The sequence below is a fragment of the Triturus cristatus genome, chromosome 7 (assembly GCF_964204655.1).
Source record: "Triturus cristatus chromosome 7, aTriCri1.1, whole genome shotgun sequence".
NCBI lineage: Eukaryota > Metazoa > Chordata > Amphibia > Caudata > Salamandridae > Triturus > Triturus cristatus.
This window is the reverse complement of record NC_140590.1, coordinates 625,779,097-625,798,984: the sequence shown is the minus strand read 5'-3', so window position 1 is coordinate 625,798,984 and position 19,888 is coordinate 625,779,097. Positions and strand designations below refer to the sequence as shown.

General features: G+C 46.3%; 1 protein-coding gene across 1 annotated transcript in view; it reads left to right on the top strand.

Moving 5' to 3' along the window:
* The window catches only part of C7H17orf75 (chromosome 7 C17orf75 homolog), a 236,068-nt gene that overhangs the window by 75,179 nt on the left and 141,001 nt on the right, over positions 1-19,888 (top strand). The window contains exon 2 of the mRNA XM_085617227.1: positions 10,273-10,353. Coding sequence (XP_085473353.1) covers positions 10,273-10,353 — 81 coding nt within the window. The remainder of the gene's footprint in view (positions 1-10,272; positions 10,354-19,888) is intronic.

Below are 19,888 nucleotides of genomic sequence, written 5' to 3'. Positions count from 1 at the left end.
ACGTTGTGTAAATTTAGGGTTGGGCATGCCACTCGTGACAGAGGACATGGAGGCCCCAGTATCTGCGCCAGAGTCCAAGACTGGCTCGGTTCGCACGGCTGTGAAAGAGTTCGAGCTGGGCAGGGTGGCCAGCTCCACTGCACGAGGCTGCTCTGTGGCCACGTGGTCCTGGGTAGGCCTCGTTCGAGTCACTCTTCGCCTCCTGCGTTTGGGTTGCCGGGTCACTCAGTCCCTGTCTTGGCGAACAGTTTCTGCTGTACCCACAAGGCCTTTTGCATGGAGCAGGTACATTATGAGAAGATGTGGATTCCCCTTGCGGGGAACAGCAAAGTTGCAGCTCCTGCAGACATTGTTTTACCTTCAGGTAGGAGCCCTAGAGACGTTGTACTTTGATTGTGAAATTCTGGTATGCTGAGATGGCTGTGTTCTCAAAACGCCTGGGGCCCTTCGTGTGACAAAGCTGTAAGATCAAGTCTCAGTCCCCATAGTTAAAAAAAAAAAAAAATGGGCAATGAGTGGGTGGGGTTGCGGGCAGGAAGCCCGGGACACGGTTTGCCTCCTCCACTGAGAACAGCCTAGGGACCTCGTTCTACAGCATGGTGGTCATCAGCTAGTTCTGTAGGAATAGCTTGGTGATGAGATGCTTGGCCCGTTCCAGAAAGCCCAGGAAGCTAATGTTATTGCGCCGTGAGCACCCTTCGGCGTCCTCCTCATGGCAATACGAGGAGGTAATTTCTTCCTGCATGGTGAGCATCATGGCCTGTAGTTTCTTCACAGTGAGGCCCATAGAGGTCAATGCAGATTCTGTTTCATCCACTTTGCTCACCAGTTCGTGATGATCCGCTCTCAACAAGTTCACGTCCAAGGAGACCACATCGATTTTCGCCTCGATTGACGTTTTAGTGTCAAGAATGGCATGGAGAACTTTCTCGAAGTGTGTTGAGTGCTTGTCCAGGGTAGATTCTAGGTGGTGCAGGGCCCCCAAGGTTTGGTCATCAGAGGCCAAGTGCGGCACCGAGATAGCGGGGTCAGGGGTTAGATTCTTAGCAGTCCTGGTTTTCCCCATCATGTTCTAGCGAGGCGGGAGGCAGTCTCAGGTTGCGCTAGTTGTGTGCAAGACAGTGCACATCTGACACAACAGTTCTCCTGTCTTGTGTGGTGAGCAGCAAGGAGGCAGGGCTGTTATTTCTAGTCCTTGGGGGACCCGCGCGGAACTCGGACCTGGGGTCTCCCAGCCTGGGTCTCCTGTGCCTTGACCGAGGTTTGTGCGTCCGGGGGCCGTTGTCGTCTGTGGTATGAGTAGGAATGAATACTTTACTTTTATTTGATTTCGTAAAAAACCCATAAAAGAGTGGAAAAACCATCATGATTAAACTTACAAGAATATACATTGTAATTGTTTTTGTAAAAAATATAAAAAGTTAACGTGTAAGCAGAACTGTCAGATGGTTTCAAAGCCAGATGTTCTAATACTGCATCAGTTGGTTAACACGTTCTGCATTGGTCAGGTCTCTTGCCGCGTTTTTAAAAAAGTTTATGGCTCTGCAGGACAATGGGATAGATGAGCCCGTGAGACAGTGGATCACTGCTGCTCTACAAGTTCTTATTTGTTCCTTCCTAAAGAGCTCCCGAACACTCTTTTTGCGCATTTCTGCCAAAGCAGGTGCAGTAAGGACTCCTCCCAAGCTCCACACAAGCGGCATTCCTTTGATTGCCATACGTATTTCCATTTTGGGGTCAGGTCCTTTGATGGGTATGACCCAAGCCTTAATAAAGTAAAAAAATGTTTTTTCTGGTGCGAAAAGTGGTCTAGCAGGTAGGATTGGGGTGGCAACCTCTGGTATGACTGAATCACGGCCCAGGCGTGTTTGTTTTTTGCTAAGGCAGTTTTGTCTAATAAAATGGAATGCTGTTTTATGGCTTTGTTGACTAATAATTTAAAGCCGGAGTAGGTGGGAGCTGTAAGCCATGCCTCCTCTAACTTCAGTGCTGAGAGGGAGGCCTTCAGAGCTTCGAAGATTGAATTTTTGAAGCTAGCTTGCTTTTCGATTTCTGCCCAGCAATAATGTGCGAGTGTGTTTTCCTCTGCATCCCGCAACCTCCAATAATACTTGACTAGTGTACCTTGTTTGTCAGGGATCTGGTTTTTTAGACCATACTCAAGTCGAATTTGGGCTTGCGGAATGTGGCGGGGGATTGCAAACAGCTTCTTAAAAAGGATTGATTGTTCCAGATTCAAGCCTATAGCGTCCTTACCATTCAGGATTTCTGTACCATATGAGCTAGAAGGCAGGAATTTTGCTGCTATAACCTTTAATAAGTGCCCAATAGATCCACCTGCAAGTTTATTTTTAAAAATTTTGAAGGCAAACTGCAGCTGTTTGGATTTCGTATGACCTTGGGACAGGTGAATCTTAAAGATGAGTTTGCAATCAATTTGGAAGCCAAGGTATTTGTATGAATCCACCTCTGTCAAAGGTCGCTTGTCCAAAGTCCAAGTAAATTTGCAGTCGGCTTTATGATGTTTGTTAAAGCACATCACCTTTTGTTTTTTTGTAGTTGGTCAGTTGGACCGAGGTGGTATAGGCTCCAAGTTCAGTAATTAATAGTTGCAAACCAATTGGCGTTTGCGCCAATAAGACGATGTCATCTGCGTATTGAAGGCTGGATATGGGTGTTGTGCCAAGTTTTGGAGGGTCACATTGGATTGTCCGAAGGTGCTCATCCAGGTCAGCGGTGTAAATGTTAAAAAGGCACGGTGCCAGCACACACCCTTGTTTTAGCCCGTTGAGTGTGTGGATCTTCTTGGTAATGCTGAGTCCATCTCCTTTCCTAATCTGGACCCACGTCTAGGAGTACAGATTGGTTATGGCCTCCAGCAACTTAGCTGGGACACCCCAGTTGCTCATTTTTGCCCATAGCTTAGCTCTTGAAACCTTATCAAAGGCCGCTTTAACGTCGATGAAACATACGTAGAGTGGCCTTGATTTTCTGAGGGCTTGATTGGCCATGAATGTTACTGCGGAAATTTTCGTCAGGGTGCCCATCCCAGCCCTAAATCCGGTTTGCGTTGGGGAAATAAGGTTTGTTCGTGCCACCCAGTCCTCTAAATCTACCAGCAAGTTTAATGCGTAGATTTTAGCCTCCACGTCAATTAACGCGATCAATCTGTAATTTGCAGGATCGGAACGAGAACCCGATTTATATATTGGGCTTAGAATGCTTCCCCTCCAAGAGACAGGGATCATGTTAAAAGTTAGAATGTCCGAGAAAAGAGGAGACAAATGATCTGCCCAGAATGGTGGATTGTGCCGAAACAAGGCATTTGGGAGGCCATTAGGCCTAGGGGCACCCTCAGATCTTAATTGTTTTATTGTTTTCAGTACTTGTTCTTTAAGGATCCGTGGGGGAAAGTCTGAATCAGAGGGAGAGTCGTTTTTCATTAAATCTCTAACGGTAGCTCCGTTACTAAGTTGGAAGCCGCAGTCCGCAATGCCTGGGGGAAAGGTTTCGTTGTATAGTGATTCAATGTGGGCTCTCCATGTATTCTCCATGATGTCCGAGTTATAGTGTCTGTTCCTGCCATTTGTTAACTGGTTAATGATTTCCCAGAAAAGCTTGGAGTCTCTTTGTTTGCAAGAGTAATGGAGTTTCGCCCAGAGATGTTCCTGGAATACTTTCTTGGCCACCATGATGTCTCTTTTAAGATCTTTTCTGGCTTTGGAAATTAAAAGCAATTGGTCTTTAGTAAAAGGTGAGCCCTGTGTTCTCAGTTTTCGTAAGTTTTTGTGCAGTTGTTGTTTTTGAATTCTGAGGCTTTTGGTAAACCATGCTGCCCCCAACGGTTTACCTGCTTTTTTGCCAGTAGCCGGTTTAGACCATTTTTGATATAATTCAATGGTGAATGACTCCCAGGCCCAAATGCTGGATGGTTCGAATTTGGATTTCTCCAAAATGCTAATGCATGTTTCCATAAAGTCACTTATATTATCCTTTTTCCAAATTAGGCGTTTGAGATTATAACAATGGAGTTCTTGGGACTTTGCAATAGTGTGAATTGGATTTGTGTTATTTCTTAGGAGTGTGAAGGATTGCGGTTGATGGTCACTCTCTGCTCTGTCCAAGATTTGTAAGTTTGTAATCTGGGGAGCAAGATTATGATCTATGAAAGAATAGTCAATGATAGAGGCTGACTTTTGAGTGACCCTTGTGTATGCCGCTGGGGTGTCAGTCGGGCTGTGCCCATTAAGCATTTGCAGTGAGAGGTCATGCAGATGAACTGCGCATTGCTTGCCGAGAGTGTCATGTCGAGTTTTAGCCTGAGTGTGCCGCCTGGTGCCATTTGTTTCTTGCAATAAAGACATGTTAAAGACCCCTGACAGAATGATGTTAGCGTCGGGGTAAGCAAGTTTTAGAGTGGCAAGTGAGGCTAATAAGTGGTCAATGCTTGCCGTTTTTGTTTGGACGCTGGATGGATGTAAATATTTATGATCAGTAGACTGTTGGAAGGCGGAGTGTCAAGTTTGACGCATAACAGCCAGGGGGAATCAAGGTCTATGGCAACGGCGAGTCCAGAAATATCAGTTGAAATGAAGGTGGAGAGGCCCCCTTTTTCTCTCCCTTGATTAGTCCCCTTTATGGCCAGATTCTGGAATTCCTTATAGCCTACTAGGGGAGTAGATTTTATTAGCCAGGTTTCCTGGAAGAGGAGTACTTTGTACTGTATAATAAACTCCATAAAGTCAGGGTCTTCTAATTTCATCCCGAGGCCAAACACGTTCCAGGAGCAGATTTGGTAGCCTTTGAATACATTTGTGGCAACTTGTGGATTTTTTCATGCCCCGGCTTGGAAGATTCCAGGCTTGTTAAAGTGCCGGGGTCCAGTGGGCTGACTGACTTCAGGGTGAACAAAGGGGATTGTGATTGTCCTGGCCTTGGAGTCTATGCCTGGAAGAGGACTTCGATTGTCCGGGCCTTTGGCACCTTTTAACAGGCCTGCTGAATGTTTGGGCATGTGTAATGGACTGGGATAACATGGGGGGTTGATCTTTTTTAACTCAATGCCCCATTTTTCAAATGAAACCCTCTGCTGCCAGATTTGCTCAGTGACGAGGGAGTCGGTGAACGTGGCGGTAGTTGATTCTTGGAGTTCCACTGAAATGCTGATTCTGGTAGAACCCTATGCTTTCAATGTCCCTGGTGTTAATGTGGCTCAGAGTGGGCAGTGCCTTGAATAACTTCAGCAGAACACTACTGTTAAGGAAGTCATGGTTGCCCCTTGAGACATAGTGGGGGATAAAGTCAATTTTTTTATTATTTGGGAAGATCTCAAACTGCGGCGCGCAGTCAGAGCCATGTTCCGTTTTGGTGGCTCCCTCTGTAGACCCTGGAAGCGTCGAAGGCAAATGCGGGGAGACATTAGTGTTGTCTTGTGTTGGGGTTTTATTAGCCTTTATGTTTGTGGTGACGTTGCATCCCGGACTTGGCTTGCCAATTTTATTTTCAATTTTTCCAAAGTTACGACAGTCTTTCCAGGCGTTGTCCTTTGGCATGTTCTCCGCACTAGGGCATATTGTGGTTGGATAGTGCGGTTCAATCCTGGACAAAGATACAGAATTTGCTGTTTGTTTAAATGAGGTGTTAAGATGTTGCTTCTCTTTCTTAGTTGGTGGTTTGAATAAACTGTATAGATTATCTGGCAACGTTTGTTTGATTTTAGTATAATTTGGACTGCTGAGTATGGCGACGGAATCAAGTGGGGCAATTAGGGATTCTTTGTTGCTTGTTGCTTCCAAAATATTTGGGATCTCATCATTGGTGTTTTGTTTCCTTCCCTCTTCTGGTTGGACAGTAATTACGTTAATTAAATGACTTGGTTGTTTGCTTTTTCTCGCTTTTCTAAGACGTTTTTTCTCTCGCTTAGTTAATGGCTTGGTTGGTTTAATCGGCCTTCCAAGAGATTGATCATGATTATCGGAAAATTGAGAGGCCGAGGTATTGGAATTATCATGGGCATTTGCCCAAAGGTGCAAATGTGTTTTCTAAGATTGACGTTGAAGATGGGCCCATGCTGCCGATGAGTAGTCCTTCCGTGGGCCTAGGGCGTGCCATATCCTTTGCCCGTAGGTCCTCGTGAGCTTTCCCTGCCTTGGGAGAATTGTTTAAAAGGGCTTCCTTGGTGGTGCCCAAAAGGTCTGTCAGTAAGATTGGAACCGTGGCAAGTTTGTCGATAATTTGAGTGCAGTGGCAGTGGCGCAATTGGTAAGTGGTCTCTTGGTCTCGCTGTACCTTCACGATCATCTAGTTGAAGCTATGTATTTTTTGTTCAATCCCCTGGACGTGAGTAGCTAGAATGTTTAAAAGATCTACTTGAGTGTCAAGCTTGTCAGCGTGGAGGGTCATAGCTTTGCTGATTGTGTCTAAGGTGTTGAGCAGGAGTGGCCAGACAAAAGATGTTGGGGAACAGCTGGTTTCTTCAATGGGAACCTGAGCATGGTGTTCCATGTTACTGGTGGGGGCTGAGAGCCGATCGCTCTGACTCTGGCTTCTAGGTGTCGTACGAGATAGGCTCCTTATTCTTGTGCCCTTGGATTGAGAGAGTAGCAGAGCAGGGGTGGATCTGTATGTGTTGAACTGAAAGAACAACTCCTCCAGTGTTTCAAATTGTCTAGGGTGTTGATATTTATTTTGTACAGCTTCCAGCTAGTACGACGATTGTGCAGGCCTGTCTCTGCTGTTTGTGTTAAGATTGGTAGGCTCTTTCGCCTCGAGGTGGCAGCCGCCTGATAGCATGATCAGGTTGCCAAGTGGACTCGTAGTATTTGAGGTAAATTGGGGATTGGTGACGCCGGCATTGAGGCTTTTGAGGTCTTGAGAGCCTAATAAGAATAGAGGTGAGAGTGGTGACTGCAAGCACGGAGGTGCTGAGAGAGACTTAGACGACTGAAAATGATGATGGATTTGTGCTTCAATTACGACGGGTGTTGGCTTTAGGTGCAAATCCGAGGAGTGAAGTGCATTGGAAGATAGAGTTTGGAGGCTTGGGACTACGGTGGTTGTTTTGGATGTGGCAACCCAGCCACTCCTATCGTCCTCGCTCCTTGTGGTTGTTCCATCCCATAAGGAAACCGTGAAGGCCTCGCTTGTGGAGGCTGTGGTAGGTTGAGTTAATTTATTGTAATTCGGAGTCTTGGGGTCATTGTAGTGTTGATTTTCCGAGATAGTTTTGATGGCGATTTTTAGAAAGTCAGTAATCAGGGCCCGTTTACTGCTGTTTTGGCCTGAGTGGGACCTTATTTGGGTCCTACAAGAAGCTATAGTGCCTTTTTAGGTCTCGCCTGGCGAACGCAGCGCGAAGCGCTGTCGCCAGCGAGATCTATTGTTGCTGACTTGCCTCGGAAGTGGGACAGGAGATAGGCACGCGCATGGTCTCGGCGGATTTGAGTTGGTGTACGCGCCTACAGCCACGCGGCGTGCACATCTCCTGTCTCCCTTCCCTCAGCAAGCCAGTATGCAGTTTCACTTTCGTCCTCATTGTAGAAGTTGTTGCATCTCAGCTCATCCCCTGTCTGTCTGTCTGGGTCCCTCTCTCTTCAGTATGTCTCCTCCCTTTATATCAGTGTGTCCTTCTCTCTCCTCCTGCCCGCTCGTTCCCGGCCCTCTCTCTTCACCTGCCTCCCCAGTCCTGCCTCTCTCAAACCTCTCCTCGGTGTCTTAGCCTCTGTCTTCGGCGCTCCTGCTTCAGGGCCGGTCCGTTTTCATGTTCTCTGTAACTTTCCTTTCTCCGTCTGTGCGCCCCCGACACCCGGCCCCGACTCTCTCTTGCCCACCCGTGTGCTCTGGGTCTCCTCCGCCCCCTCACGGACCGCTCAGTGCGCAGCTTCTGCTGTCTTCTTACCTTCACTCCCCGTCCCAACAACAGCTATTATTGCCCCGCTCTCTCCGGTGTCTTCTGCCCGCTTCCAATCACACGCATTCTCTCTCTTCCTCTCCAAACTCCCGTCTCCCCTCATTTCCCCGCCCGTCCCCATCCCCCCGGCCGCGGGCGCAGCTCACCCGTCTCGGCGGCTCGCGCTCGGCCCCGCGCGCAGGGCTCTGGCTATTGGCTCCCTCCTCACCTGGCCCTTGCCGCCCGCGGGATGCCGGGCATTGGGGGGTCCGCTCCCGACGGCCTGTGCGGTGGGCGCTGCAGGCAGGTGCCTCGCCCCCGTGGCTCGAGACTGGTGGGTTTTGAAGTGACAGCGCGCGCACCGCGGTGGTATATCCTGGAGACAAGTGCCCTGAGCAGGTCCTGGGGGCGAATACTGGTGGGTACTGAAGGTCGATGCCCTAATAGAGGAGGGATGTTGATGGTAGTTGCGTCCTCAAAAAGGTGACCTGCTCTTGTCTTGCAGGCAGGTGTCCTGAGCCGACCCGTCCTTGATCTTGGTGCTCAGGGCTGCTGAGTCCTGGATGCTGGTGCCCCAAGCTGCAGGTCCTGGGGGAGGGAGGTCTGGTTGGTGCAGAAGGCGGGTTCCTTCCTTCCTACGCGTGTGAGCGCTGCAGGAAGGGTTCCTGCACCGGTCCTGCCCTTCTGCTGCACAGTCTCCCTTTCTCTGTTCCAGTCCTGGCGGGCTGCTGCCGTCCTGCCTGAGCTCCACGGGCCGCTCTCCTCTGCTAATAAATAAATAAATAAATTCCTTAGTGGAAACCGCACAACTCAAGGACATGTGTGAAATTCACACTTTGAAAAAAGGTGCCGCTTTTGCTACTCATGTTTTAAGGCATCCGACTACCAGTCTCTCTCTTCCAGTCTCGGACCACGGCAATGCCAGAAACGGGTAGGTCACTAGGCAAAAGGGCGAGTTTCTCGACAGGCCCGTACCTTTGAGAGGTTGATGGGGTGGACGGAGTCAGTCATGCCAGGCACATGAGATGGGAAGGAATCTGCCAGCACTGGTCGAGGCCTGGCGGTCTGACATCAAAGCGCTCCCCATGCAGTAGCTGCTTCTAAAACAGCAGGACAGCAGATTTTAAATGCATCGGTGGGATACAAGCCAGCTCTTCCACTCCCCTACAACCACAAATCCGAAGATTCCCCATGTCACGAGTGAGTAGTTTATACAGGCCCAGGTGTTTCGTTCGATTCTGGTACCTGGAGAATGACTTATTCTTTTTACACTTACCCCTCTGTTGTAGACAGCCATTGGCTATACCGCATTAAATACAATTATGAGCAAGATGGTTCTTCGCCTTCACACGTGGCAAAAGAAGCATAGTACGCTCAGAAATACGTAGAAATAAATAAGTAAACAATAAAAAGTACCGTCATCCAAACAGGATTTTCTCCCAGGAATGCCGAAAGCGAAAGAGGATCGCGCTGGAGCTTGTCTTTATGGGGCCATGTGTTTCAAACACATGGCCCCATAAAGATAAGAAACCTTTTGCGACGCACGGATAACAGGCGAGCCCGTCCAAGTGGCCCGTCTGAAAAAGCCCAAAGTACACGACATAACAAGCATTTGCAATGCAATCGGTCTCGTATTTGCTAGAGTTTGAGCTATTGGCATTATAAATGACAATGCCTTTTATTAATGTGTTTTGAAAACCTGCAAGCGTAGCGTAAGCACACACTTTGTACTTCTAGTCATTGTTTATGAGAAGCAAGGGTGGCAGTAACTGCGCCTCTTTTACTGCCAGCCTTGCTTCTCGTAAGCAAAGACTATAAGCCCAAAGTGCGCGTTAACGCACCGCTTGCAGGTTTTCAAAACAAATAAAAGGCATTGTCATTTACAATGCTAATAGCTCAAACTCTTGAAAATGCGAGACCTATTGCATTGCAAATGCTTGTTTCCACTTGGCGTCCGAGGCTGATGCTGTATGTTTACTCGGAATCGCTATTGACTCAATGCTTAACTCAAATTGGGTTGCACTGGCAGAGGCTATAAGGAGTTTTGAGGGTGCAGGCTCGCACAAGAAGTCTGGATCTCTACCATATGAGTAGGAAGAAGGGCCCGTCCAGGGGCCACCAGCTGCGTGGAGAAGCATCACAGCGTAGGATCGCACAGAACTCGCTAGTCCTACTATGTTTTATTTTCAGCAAAATAAATACTGTTCGCCAAAATTTTACAAAATACAAAACTCACATGAGTGTTGTTATGAAGTGTTTTTGTATTTTACATGCATGTCTGAAGGGTAAAATGCCACACGAGCAGTGCTATACCTACGCTAATAAATACGATGATTAAAGAAAGTACATTTGTAATGACACGCTGTGTCTGTTTCTTACCCTAGATCCTCTCAGTCTGGAACGGACAGCGATGATGAGAGCCGGCAAAGTCTGCCATCGGAGATGCCCTCTGTGGAAGACTTCAGGTAACCAAAGCTAAGTGTTAGAGTGAATGTACCCGTGTCTTCCTGGGACGCGATCTGTCTCGGAAGGGAGTGACCCTCCAGTCTCCAAAGCGCAGCTCGTCAATGTGAAGTAGAAGAACAAGAGTTCATCCCGTGGAGCGTAGGGAGGCTCTGCATCCACACTAGACAATGACGAGGCAGTGAGCTCAGTGCACAATGCAGTGACACGTGGTTATAACCAGTTCATGAACAAATCTGGTCAAATAGCACATCGTTTAAACAAAATATGTTTCTAACTTAAAGCAAAGTTAGAAACATAAAGACAGCACGGAGCCCTGCGTAGTTTTTATGTTCTTCGTCTTCCATTCTTCATTTTAAAATGTAAAATAAGCAAGATAGAAATAGCATGATTACAGTACACCGTTAAGTAGGTAGTTTCTTTCAGGGCATTTTCATTTGTTATTTTCCTTCTCTATATAGGCAGACCAGTTGCAGCTATCAGAAGTGACCATACGTTAGGGTTGTCTAGGATCATGCGTCCATGCTGGTGTGGTGAATGCTCATTCCCCTGTTTGTGCTTGTCCCTAGTGACTTGGTTTCAATTTCTTTCTAATATTCTACTGGCCGCTGCGAACTCCTAGAGACACTATTTCAATATTTACCCATACAACTCGCTTCTGTTTTATTGAGATTCAAGCAGGGCCAATCTGGCTGATCTTGATATGTGAAGTGTCACACCCTCCAAACGCATTGCGTTTACACTGGCAGTACCTTAGTTGGTTCCTCTGGCATAAACCCTTGACCCGGCCGCCCACCCGCCACTGGGCTCCCAGGTCAAAGTGGTGCTCAGAGCAAGGTGACCGTCGCTCATTTTTACTTGCTAGTTCCATGTACGGAAGGCACAAAAAAAACCTGCACGCAGGGAGAAAGTACCCATTGTGTCAGGGCCATTGCTTCTTTGTTGTCTGAAAACAAGTTCCTGTTGTGGAGATTTGTTTTGAGAGCTCAAAAAAATCTGCAAGCATGGTGCCTCAAACATGGCACCTGCTCAACAATGGAAAGGTATAGGGGATAGAATGTGGCCTAATGTTTAGGGTGGTCGACCTCGGAGCTAGGGCGGTCAACATCGGAACTAGGGCGGTCGACCTCCTAGCTGGATAACCAGGTTCGAGTCTCGGCAGAAATGAATGCGTCCGACTCCACGAAATAAAAAAAAAATAAGCATCAGCGCATCCATTGAAACTACCAAGTGGTTGGTGAAATAGTTGGATTCTGGAAACCGAAATGGACTGTTACTGCATTATGAATAGTATGCTTTTTTAAGGAGGTGCATGTTCACCTGTTTCCTAAATTGGAGTAGGTTCCGGACGGGGCAGATAGATCCAGAGATGTTCCAGATCCTGAGATGCTCTCTATGTAGAAAGTCTGTTGCTTTGTTTTTTTCACTTCTTTGTCTCCTGTCCTTTGTTGCCCTGGCTGTGAGTGTGCAGAAAGCCACCAGAGATGGTGAACTTGTTAGCCTGGTAGGTGGGGTTCTTATCAGCTTTGTAATCAATGTAAAATGGTTTAGAAGATGGTGTGGGATGACAAGATGAGCCTGTGGACATCTATCCAGGTGCAGGCGATGTGGTCATATTTCTTTAGGCCTTAGATGAAATGTGCTACATCATGAAGGATATATTTAATGGAGTTGGGGTGGGGAGGGGGATGCAGTGTGGAGGCTAGAAGCCCATGGAGCAGGACCAAGTTACCACCATTCAGATGCGAGCATCGATGTATGGTCTAGGTGCGAAAATGTTGTGTACATCAGTTCTGAATTTACCTTCTGGGAGAAACGGTTTCATATTGTTTAGTAGAGAGAGCTGGCGCCAGGCTGTCTTTGTTGTCTTGGCAGTTTGTTTCTTGAGGATGAGGTTGGTTTCCAGGGCGAATCCATTACCCAAATGTAAATATAGAGAGCTTGCCAATAGTGGGTGCAAACTGCACATTTACATTTTCAAGCTGTTTGTAATTTTGGATGCAGCTTATGTACTAAAAGGTCACGTTTCAAACTCTTTGGTCTTAGGAGTTGCAGACTGACCAGCATAATGAATATTCATCAGTTCGCTATTGAGAACCCCTGTGTTTTGGCTACAAACACAGTTATGGTGGCCTGCATTGAACATCGAACCATCCTTGTGCTTGCATTCCCAAATAAGATATATTTTTTTTTATGCAAAAGGTGTATGTGGTTTTTATTTTTATGTAACTGGTAATGCTTTAATGATCGTTTCCATTTTAGGAAGAGATCTTGGGTACGCAGCGATCCCCCTGGGATTATTATGCCTTCTCCCCCATGCATCACATTCATGCAGCACAAATTCCAAAGAGGAAGCAATCCAACAGGGACAGCTTCTGCTTTGCAGATGGTTTGCCACTTTGAGGAGGCATCAACTTTTCAGTGGTGTGCGACCACAGTTTCTGTCACAAACTATTTATACATTTAATTGCAAATTGTAATTGTGAGGGGATACACCATTCACACTCTCCTCTGAAAGGCTTTGCTGACTCACAAAATGGCTTTAATACATGGCAAAATACAACATTGTGGTCACAAGCCCTTTAATGGTTTCTGGCACCTGGCAAGTGAATTGATGTTTGGTGAAAGTTGGTCTTTGAATGTGTCAAGACCTGTGTCGTTCATTCAGGTTTGGGCTAGTTTTTGCATGTTGGTCTTGGAAAGTAACAGCAATTCTGTGTTGGCAGGGTTGAGCGTCAGGTAGGTGCTAGACATCCAGGTGCAGAGGATATGTCTGAGGTGGGTAGACTTTCAAGTAGAGGCATGGATTGTCAGCTTATTGGTGAATTGCTCCATGTACAGGTTGAAGATGAGTAAGTATAAAATTGGGGCCCTTGGGGACTGTGCAGTTGATAGAGATCTTCTGGAATATGGGGGTGCCGTTTTGAGTGAACTGATGTTGGTTGCATGAGTAGGAGGAGAACCAAAGAATCCCATTCAAGACTTCAGGATGTGGATGAAGGTGGGACGGTTGTTGATGCCGAAGGCAGCTAAGAGGTCCAGCCATACCAGAATGCAGTTAATTTGTGTCCAGGAAGCCTCCATGTACAATGTGGTAAGATGCTGTCCTCTGTGCTGCAGCGTAATCAAGGCACATTTGTAGTCATGCAGGAGATGGTTGGTGTTTGTTATCTTGGAGTTGAGCATAAACGTTTTTTGTTACTCTTGCTGATGAAGAGCAGGTGAGTTATGGACTGGTAATTTGGAAGGCCATCAAGGTCTAGTGTGCGATTCTTCAGGAGTGGGAGGATCTAGTTTGTCTAGAGAGCTTCTGGGAAAATGCCTTGAGTGAGGGAGGCATTGACAGTGGTAAATAGAGGAGTAAGAGAGCTTCTGCTGAGATCGCTTTGATAAAGTATGAGAGTAAGACATCATATTGATTTGAGGTGTCTTTGAGGGAAATGAATAGGTCAGCAAGAGCTGCGAGTGATGGGGCTTTGATGGATGATCATTGAAGGATGCTACGAGAATGGGTGGATCTAGGAGAAGTAGGCTTGATGGTGTCTATGTACAGTTGGATCTTCTGTATTTTCCACTGAAAAAGAGGTTGATGACATTGTTCTGGTCTGTGTAGTATTGGATGGGAGGTTCAGGCAGGGGTTTAGGGCAGTGCTAGATTGTCTTGAACAGTGTTCTGGTTCTGTTGATATTTCATTGATGGAGTTGGTACAGTACTTTGCTTTGGCTGATGTGATGAGTTGTCTGTGTGTCGCGCAAAGGGACAGAAACGGCATAAGGTCTTCGGGTACTATTTTTCTTTTTTTTCTTCTGATGGAGTATATGTTGTTGTTGAGGTTTTCAGTGTACCTGGGTGCTTAAGGTCTTTGCACTTACTTCTGTGTTTTAGTTAGAGCGTAGGTATTTAATTTTTTTTTTTTTTTTTACAAAGTCGCAGAAGTAGTTTTGAAGGGTTTAATGGCAGATATAGATTTGGTAGGAAGAAAGTCAGTCTGAGCTTTACGTTGTCAATGGATAAGCCGTTAAAGGATCTGCAGCTTGTTGTTCTCTATTTGGTTGACCTAAGTATGTTTGTTAGGCACTGAGCAGGGTGTGGAGGATGGCAAGGGGGTCGGCTCGCTCCAGGGGTTGGGAGGTTTTCATTGAATGCTTGGTGATGTTTAGAAGATGAGGTCAAGCATTTGGCCTTTGAAATATGTTGATTGGGTAGCGTACATTACGACTTTCAGTGTGTCAAGGAAGTTCAGAAAGGTTTACCTTTTTTTGTGCAAGCTTAGTCTGGAAGGTTGAAGCCACGAAGGAGTGTAACTTCAGCCTCCTAAACAACAATGGTGTGACAGATGGACAAAGTGTTTATAAGGTCTGAAATTTCATCAATAAAAGTCCTTATTCTAGCCTGTAGTTCTGTAGTTAGGGAGAGTGAAAGGTGGCATATGGGGAGCTCCATGGATTTGAGTGTAGTTTGCTTGCCTAGGGTGCAGGGCCAAAAGGAGTTATGGGTGACGGTGAGGCCTCATCCTTCCTTATTTGTGCAGATCACATACTGAGTGCTGGTGCCTCTGGGAACAAAAATGTCTAGAATGTGCAAGGTTGTAGGTGTAACCCATGTTTCTGTGCTGAGGAGTGTTTCAGGCTTGTGATCGGTGATGAGGTTGGCTTTATGTGCAGTACTGCAGAGTATACGTTAAAGAGCATGGTGGTTTGTGGAATGTTCATGAGGTTGTGTCTTTGGGCCTGATATAGCGTTTCCTCTGTCACGAACATGACCTGTATTCCGGCATTATATGCTAATACTTGTAATAAGGGTGACCAGCTATCTGTCACGTTTGTGACCGAGTACCTGTCTGTCAAACTCTAAATTGGGCTCTATGTGCAGTGAGGATGTGATGTGACTGTGTGTGATTGTAGGGATGGGTAGTATGGGGTGCTGGACTATGCTCCTCATGAGAGTTTACCTTATAGATGCTCATTGTGGTGGCAGCAGTAGAGTAGGTATTCTAACTCTAGGCCCTACTTGGCCATAACAGGATCAAACAGGTAATGCCCTTGGGGGATGGAAAAGTTCTCTGCTTGGTTGAAGATGTGTACCACTACCCTGAATGCCTAATTGTACGGTTGTCGGGATTCCTAATGCAGTTTTTTGTGTTTGTTGTCATAGGTGAACACGAATTTGTACTCTGACATAGATCTGTCTCACGGATTGTGATTTTGTTGGACTGGAAGGGGCGTCTAAAGCACCACCCTCATAGTGGTGGAAGACCACTGCCTTCACCAGGAGTTAAGCACCACAAGCGCGGTGGTGGCACTATAAAATGTAGTGATCAGTAGTAGTGAACGGGACCCTTTTCCCTGTGTCACTGGAGTGAGGTCTACAGGCTCATGCACCTTTTTAAAAGTTCCAATGCTGTGTGCTTAATTCATCTCTTGGCCTGCTTCAGGTAGATGTGGAGTGCTGTACAACGCAGGAGTAGTGACTGTGCTCGATGTTTGCTTGCCTAAGAAGGGTACAAAACAGAGTTAGAGCAGTACTGTGCAGTGCATGTGCTGGGTGTATGTATGCCTGTAAGGAATACATGAACCAAAATATGTGGTGCTGTGCAGTGCATGCACAGGGAAAGCATGTGCTTAGTGTATGTGTGTTTGTGTGAAGTACAATACATGAAGGGCGCAGTGTTGTGCAGTGGACACATGGTAGGTGTGTGTGCTGGCAGAGTGTGTGTTAGTAAGATATATAAATACTTCAGTGCTAAACAGTGCGGGCAGACTGAGTGTGTGTGCTGAATGCATGTGTACATGTATGGGTACAATGCATGGAGGTAACAGTACTGGACAGTAAGTGTACTATGAGTGTACACTGAGCAAGTGTGCCGGCAAATGGTACATCACATGGGGTACCCTGTGTTCCATTTTGGAAAGCCCAGGCCTGCATGGTGAAGACCTAAAGAGAGGAATACCCCCAGACAGATTTGTGTATTGCTGCATTTTTGTGAGCTGGGTGGGACACACACTGAAGGGAAAAGGAAGAGACACATCTCTGGAAAGGAGATGAGGCTGATAAGGGAATTATAAAGCGTAGGGCTGGGGGATCTGGGTTTAAGCTTTTGATGCATATATCACTGTGGCTGACATCCAGGTGTGAACTCTGGTTACTGCTATCAATTGTGTTGTGGGACAATCCGCAATGGAGTTTTGCCTGCTGTGACAGACAGTCTTTCATGAGAAAAGAAGAAAAAGGGAAGTGTCCACTTCAAAAGAAGGAGAACCCCAACATAAAACGTCAAAGACTCAGACCATAGGTTAAATTTTGGTGTCTGGAAATGGACTGTAAAAAGCGGAGGTTGAGACCCCAAACTTTGTCATCTGCCAAGCAGCCAGATGGGCTGTGTGAGAAAGGGGAAGCTTTGCAAAACTACCTGTGGTGAGAACTGGCGGACAATGGCCTGCTAGTCTCCCTGCTGGGTGAGGGGACCTGACCCAGGACACCGAGATCACCTGTCCGGGAGCACCCGTGCCTGCTTGCTAAGACCACCATGCCCTGTGCGGAAGAGGAAAGTGTTGGAGGGATCGAGATCCAGTGGTGATCCATGCAAGAGGATGCCTTGAGCAAGGTGTGAGGCTGTCTGTCGATCGGGTAGTTGCCTGTGTGCAGTGTCGACTCGGCGACCCCCTTATGCCAGGAGAGGGCCATCAGAGACTGAGCTGTTAGTGAAAGGCCACCCTTCAGTGAGCCTGTAAGCCAGAGGGGGCCACTGGTCAAGTTGTTAATTCCAAAAGTGGAGAGACTGGTAACCATCTTGGCGTGGGCACTTGCACCAAGATAGTCTGCTTTGTGCTGGCAAGTACCACAGCAACATAGTATGCCAGGAGGGGCTGCTATTAACAACATTGTCGAGGGATTTGCATCACTGCCTGAAGGAGAGACTGGGGCTTCGTTTGGTGGATTGTATCTGTACTGGGAGAGAATTGCTCTGAGTGACCACTGAGACATGCCGAGGAGGTCGTGAATGACATCACACCATCATTAGGCTCAAGTCGGGAGCTGAAGGTAGGATATCCACTTATGCCAGCTGAGTAAAAACAGCTTACCATGCCTTTGCGAAGTGAGAGCTGCTCTGACAACCGAGAAGAACTCTGGCAGTGCCACTCAGGAGACCGAGCCAGCGTCGACAGGAGCTGCCACCTTGGCTGCGATCAGCCCGACTTTGACGAGCAGAGCTGGACTCACGGGTGCTTGCGCTGAGGGAACCCACTGCACTGCTTAACTGTTTCGGTCTGCTAGAGCAGGTAAGACGTAAACTGACCGGTTGGGTCCCACAGGACTCACTGCTAACGGTGCTGTGGCACCATAGACACTTTTGACTAAAACCTCAAGAGTCAAAGGGGAACTCTTAAATATGGCCTAATAGTGAGCATTCCCTGGTTGCAGCCACCAGTGAATGGGGAATACCCACGAACAAATTACATGAAGGCGGGTAGGCCAGGCTTTTTGCCTGACAACTGCTAGAGCCAAACATCAAGGGGGCTTGTGTTGCTTCTGAATCTCGTATACCTTTGCATGTGTAGAGGAAGAAATAAAATACTTAATTTTTGTGTAAATGCAAGTATTTGACTGGACATTGATTTATTGTTCGTACGATTTGCACTTTGAGTATTGAGTCTTGTTCACTGACCTGTATTAAATTAAATTAGTGTCCTATGCAGATGACACTACTGTGTCTTTCAGCAGAAAGCAGTAGAAAGAGAAAAGTCTTTATTTATAAAGACGAGAACCCTCACTCACCCAAAGGTGACATGCTTCATCATTGGGTCCCCTCTTGCACACTGCAACCGCAAGGTATACAGTGTGGGCTACAACTCTCCAAAAAGAATGAGAGGAGCGTGAGGTGTTTTACAAGGTTACCAATTTAGGCAATGGGAGTGAGGGGCAGAGTGCACAATACAAAACAAAAAAGTGCATTAAAAATAGCTCCTGGGTGACATAAAAAGTTTAATGATTGTCCCCGTGGGCTAAGATTAAAAGCAAGTGATACAGGACTGAAATAATGTCCTCTTTGTCAATGGTCAACATGTTTCTGCCAATTGATTATAAATTCACGGCATTCATCAGGACCTCCAACGTTGTCACTCTGCTAAAAACTCAGTGAAATATATAAAAAAGGAAACCATACTTAATTTGATATGGTAGTTCTAGGACAGTGGCACCAGCTGCAGTCCGGTCCAGTGTCTACAAAAAACATATATAGGTATCATAATTATTGTAAATTTCAACCATAGTGTACTCCCTGCACAAACACCACACACGTGAAACCAAACTACACACGTGATTTCTTCTTAAAAAAGTGAACACGTACGTAACATCACTCACCTCGGGGGTAATATTAATTTACCTCAACCTTTAGGGGAGTATTGCCTCAGATCACAGTTTTCTGAGGGTGAAACGAACACAAATAAGCATAAGAAAAAACAGGTCAGACTCCCTCCAAAGACTGCCTATAACAATAAAATAGATTGTATAATTCATTATATAAATAATATTCTCATTAAAAGACATATGTTATGTCCTCTCAACCAAACTAGGACCGCACCATACATATGATCTCACACAGTCTGTCTCATAAGATAAGGATCTGAAAAGAATCCTCATAGAGACCCAGAGCAAAAGGACTGAGAGCGTAAAGCACCCTCGAAATTTATACATGCTAATCATAAGGTCTACAATGACTAACATAATGATGTTAATAACTGGCATGGTCAAAACGGCACTTCACAGTTATCCGATACCCCAAATATTAACGCTAGCATTTATAGCGTGTCAAAGTTACTCATTACGTGTGTAACGGGACATAGTCAGTTTATATTAAAGGCCTGGAGCACAACCACCGTCCCCCGTTACCTAAAGATAAGCTGTATCATGTCCTTTCATGGCAATCACCCAAGGGGAAGCCCGGTTGATTCCGGAGTCCTTATATCGCACCGCTGTGACCTCCGTGGTATTGGGACGGCCCGGAAGTGTATACACTCACTTCCGGGTCATAAGAACCATGGGAGGTGTAGTTCAGAAAGCACAATGCAACTACTCAGTGACGGGAGAGATCTTGTACGATGAAAAATGTAAAACGAAAGAGCGCCATATACAAATAGCACAGTCTAGCAGAAATTATAAACGTGTGTTACAAAAATGATGGTAGCACCTACACTGTTCATACGGAGCACGATCACTCGAGTATATTGCTTTTTCAAAAAAAGAAGCAACCGTGTGTGTGTGTGTGTGTGTGTGTGTGTGTGTGTGTGTGTGTGTGTGTGTGTGTGTATACATATGTATATATATATATATGCATATGTATATATACACACACACGCAGGGGGAAGAGCCAGTCTATGTTGTCAGTACCATGATTACACAACCCTGTCCTTGCGTCCAATGGGTGAACCATTCAATAACAAGATGTTAGATGTTATGTATATCAGAAGGAGCACAGTAATGTGTTTGTATATACATATAGATGAAAGAAGGGCATTGCGGACATAGTCCCAAGGTAT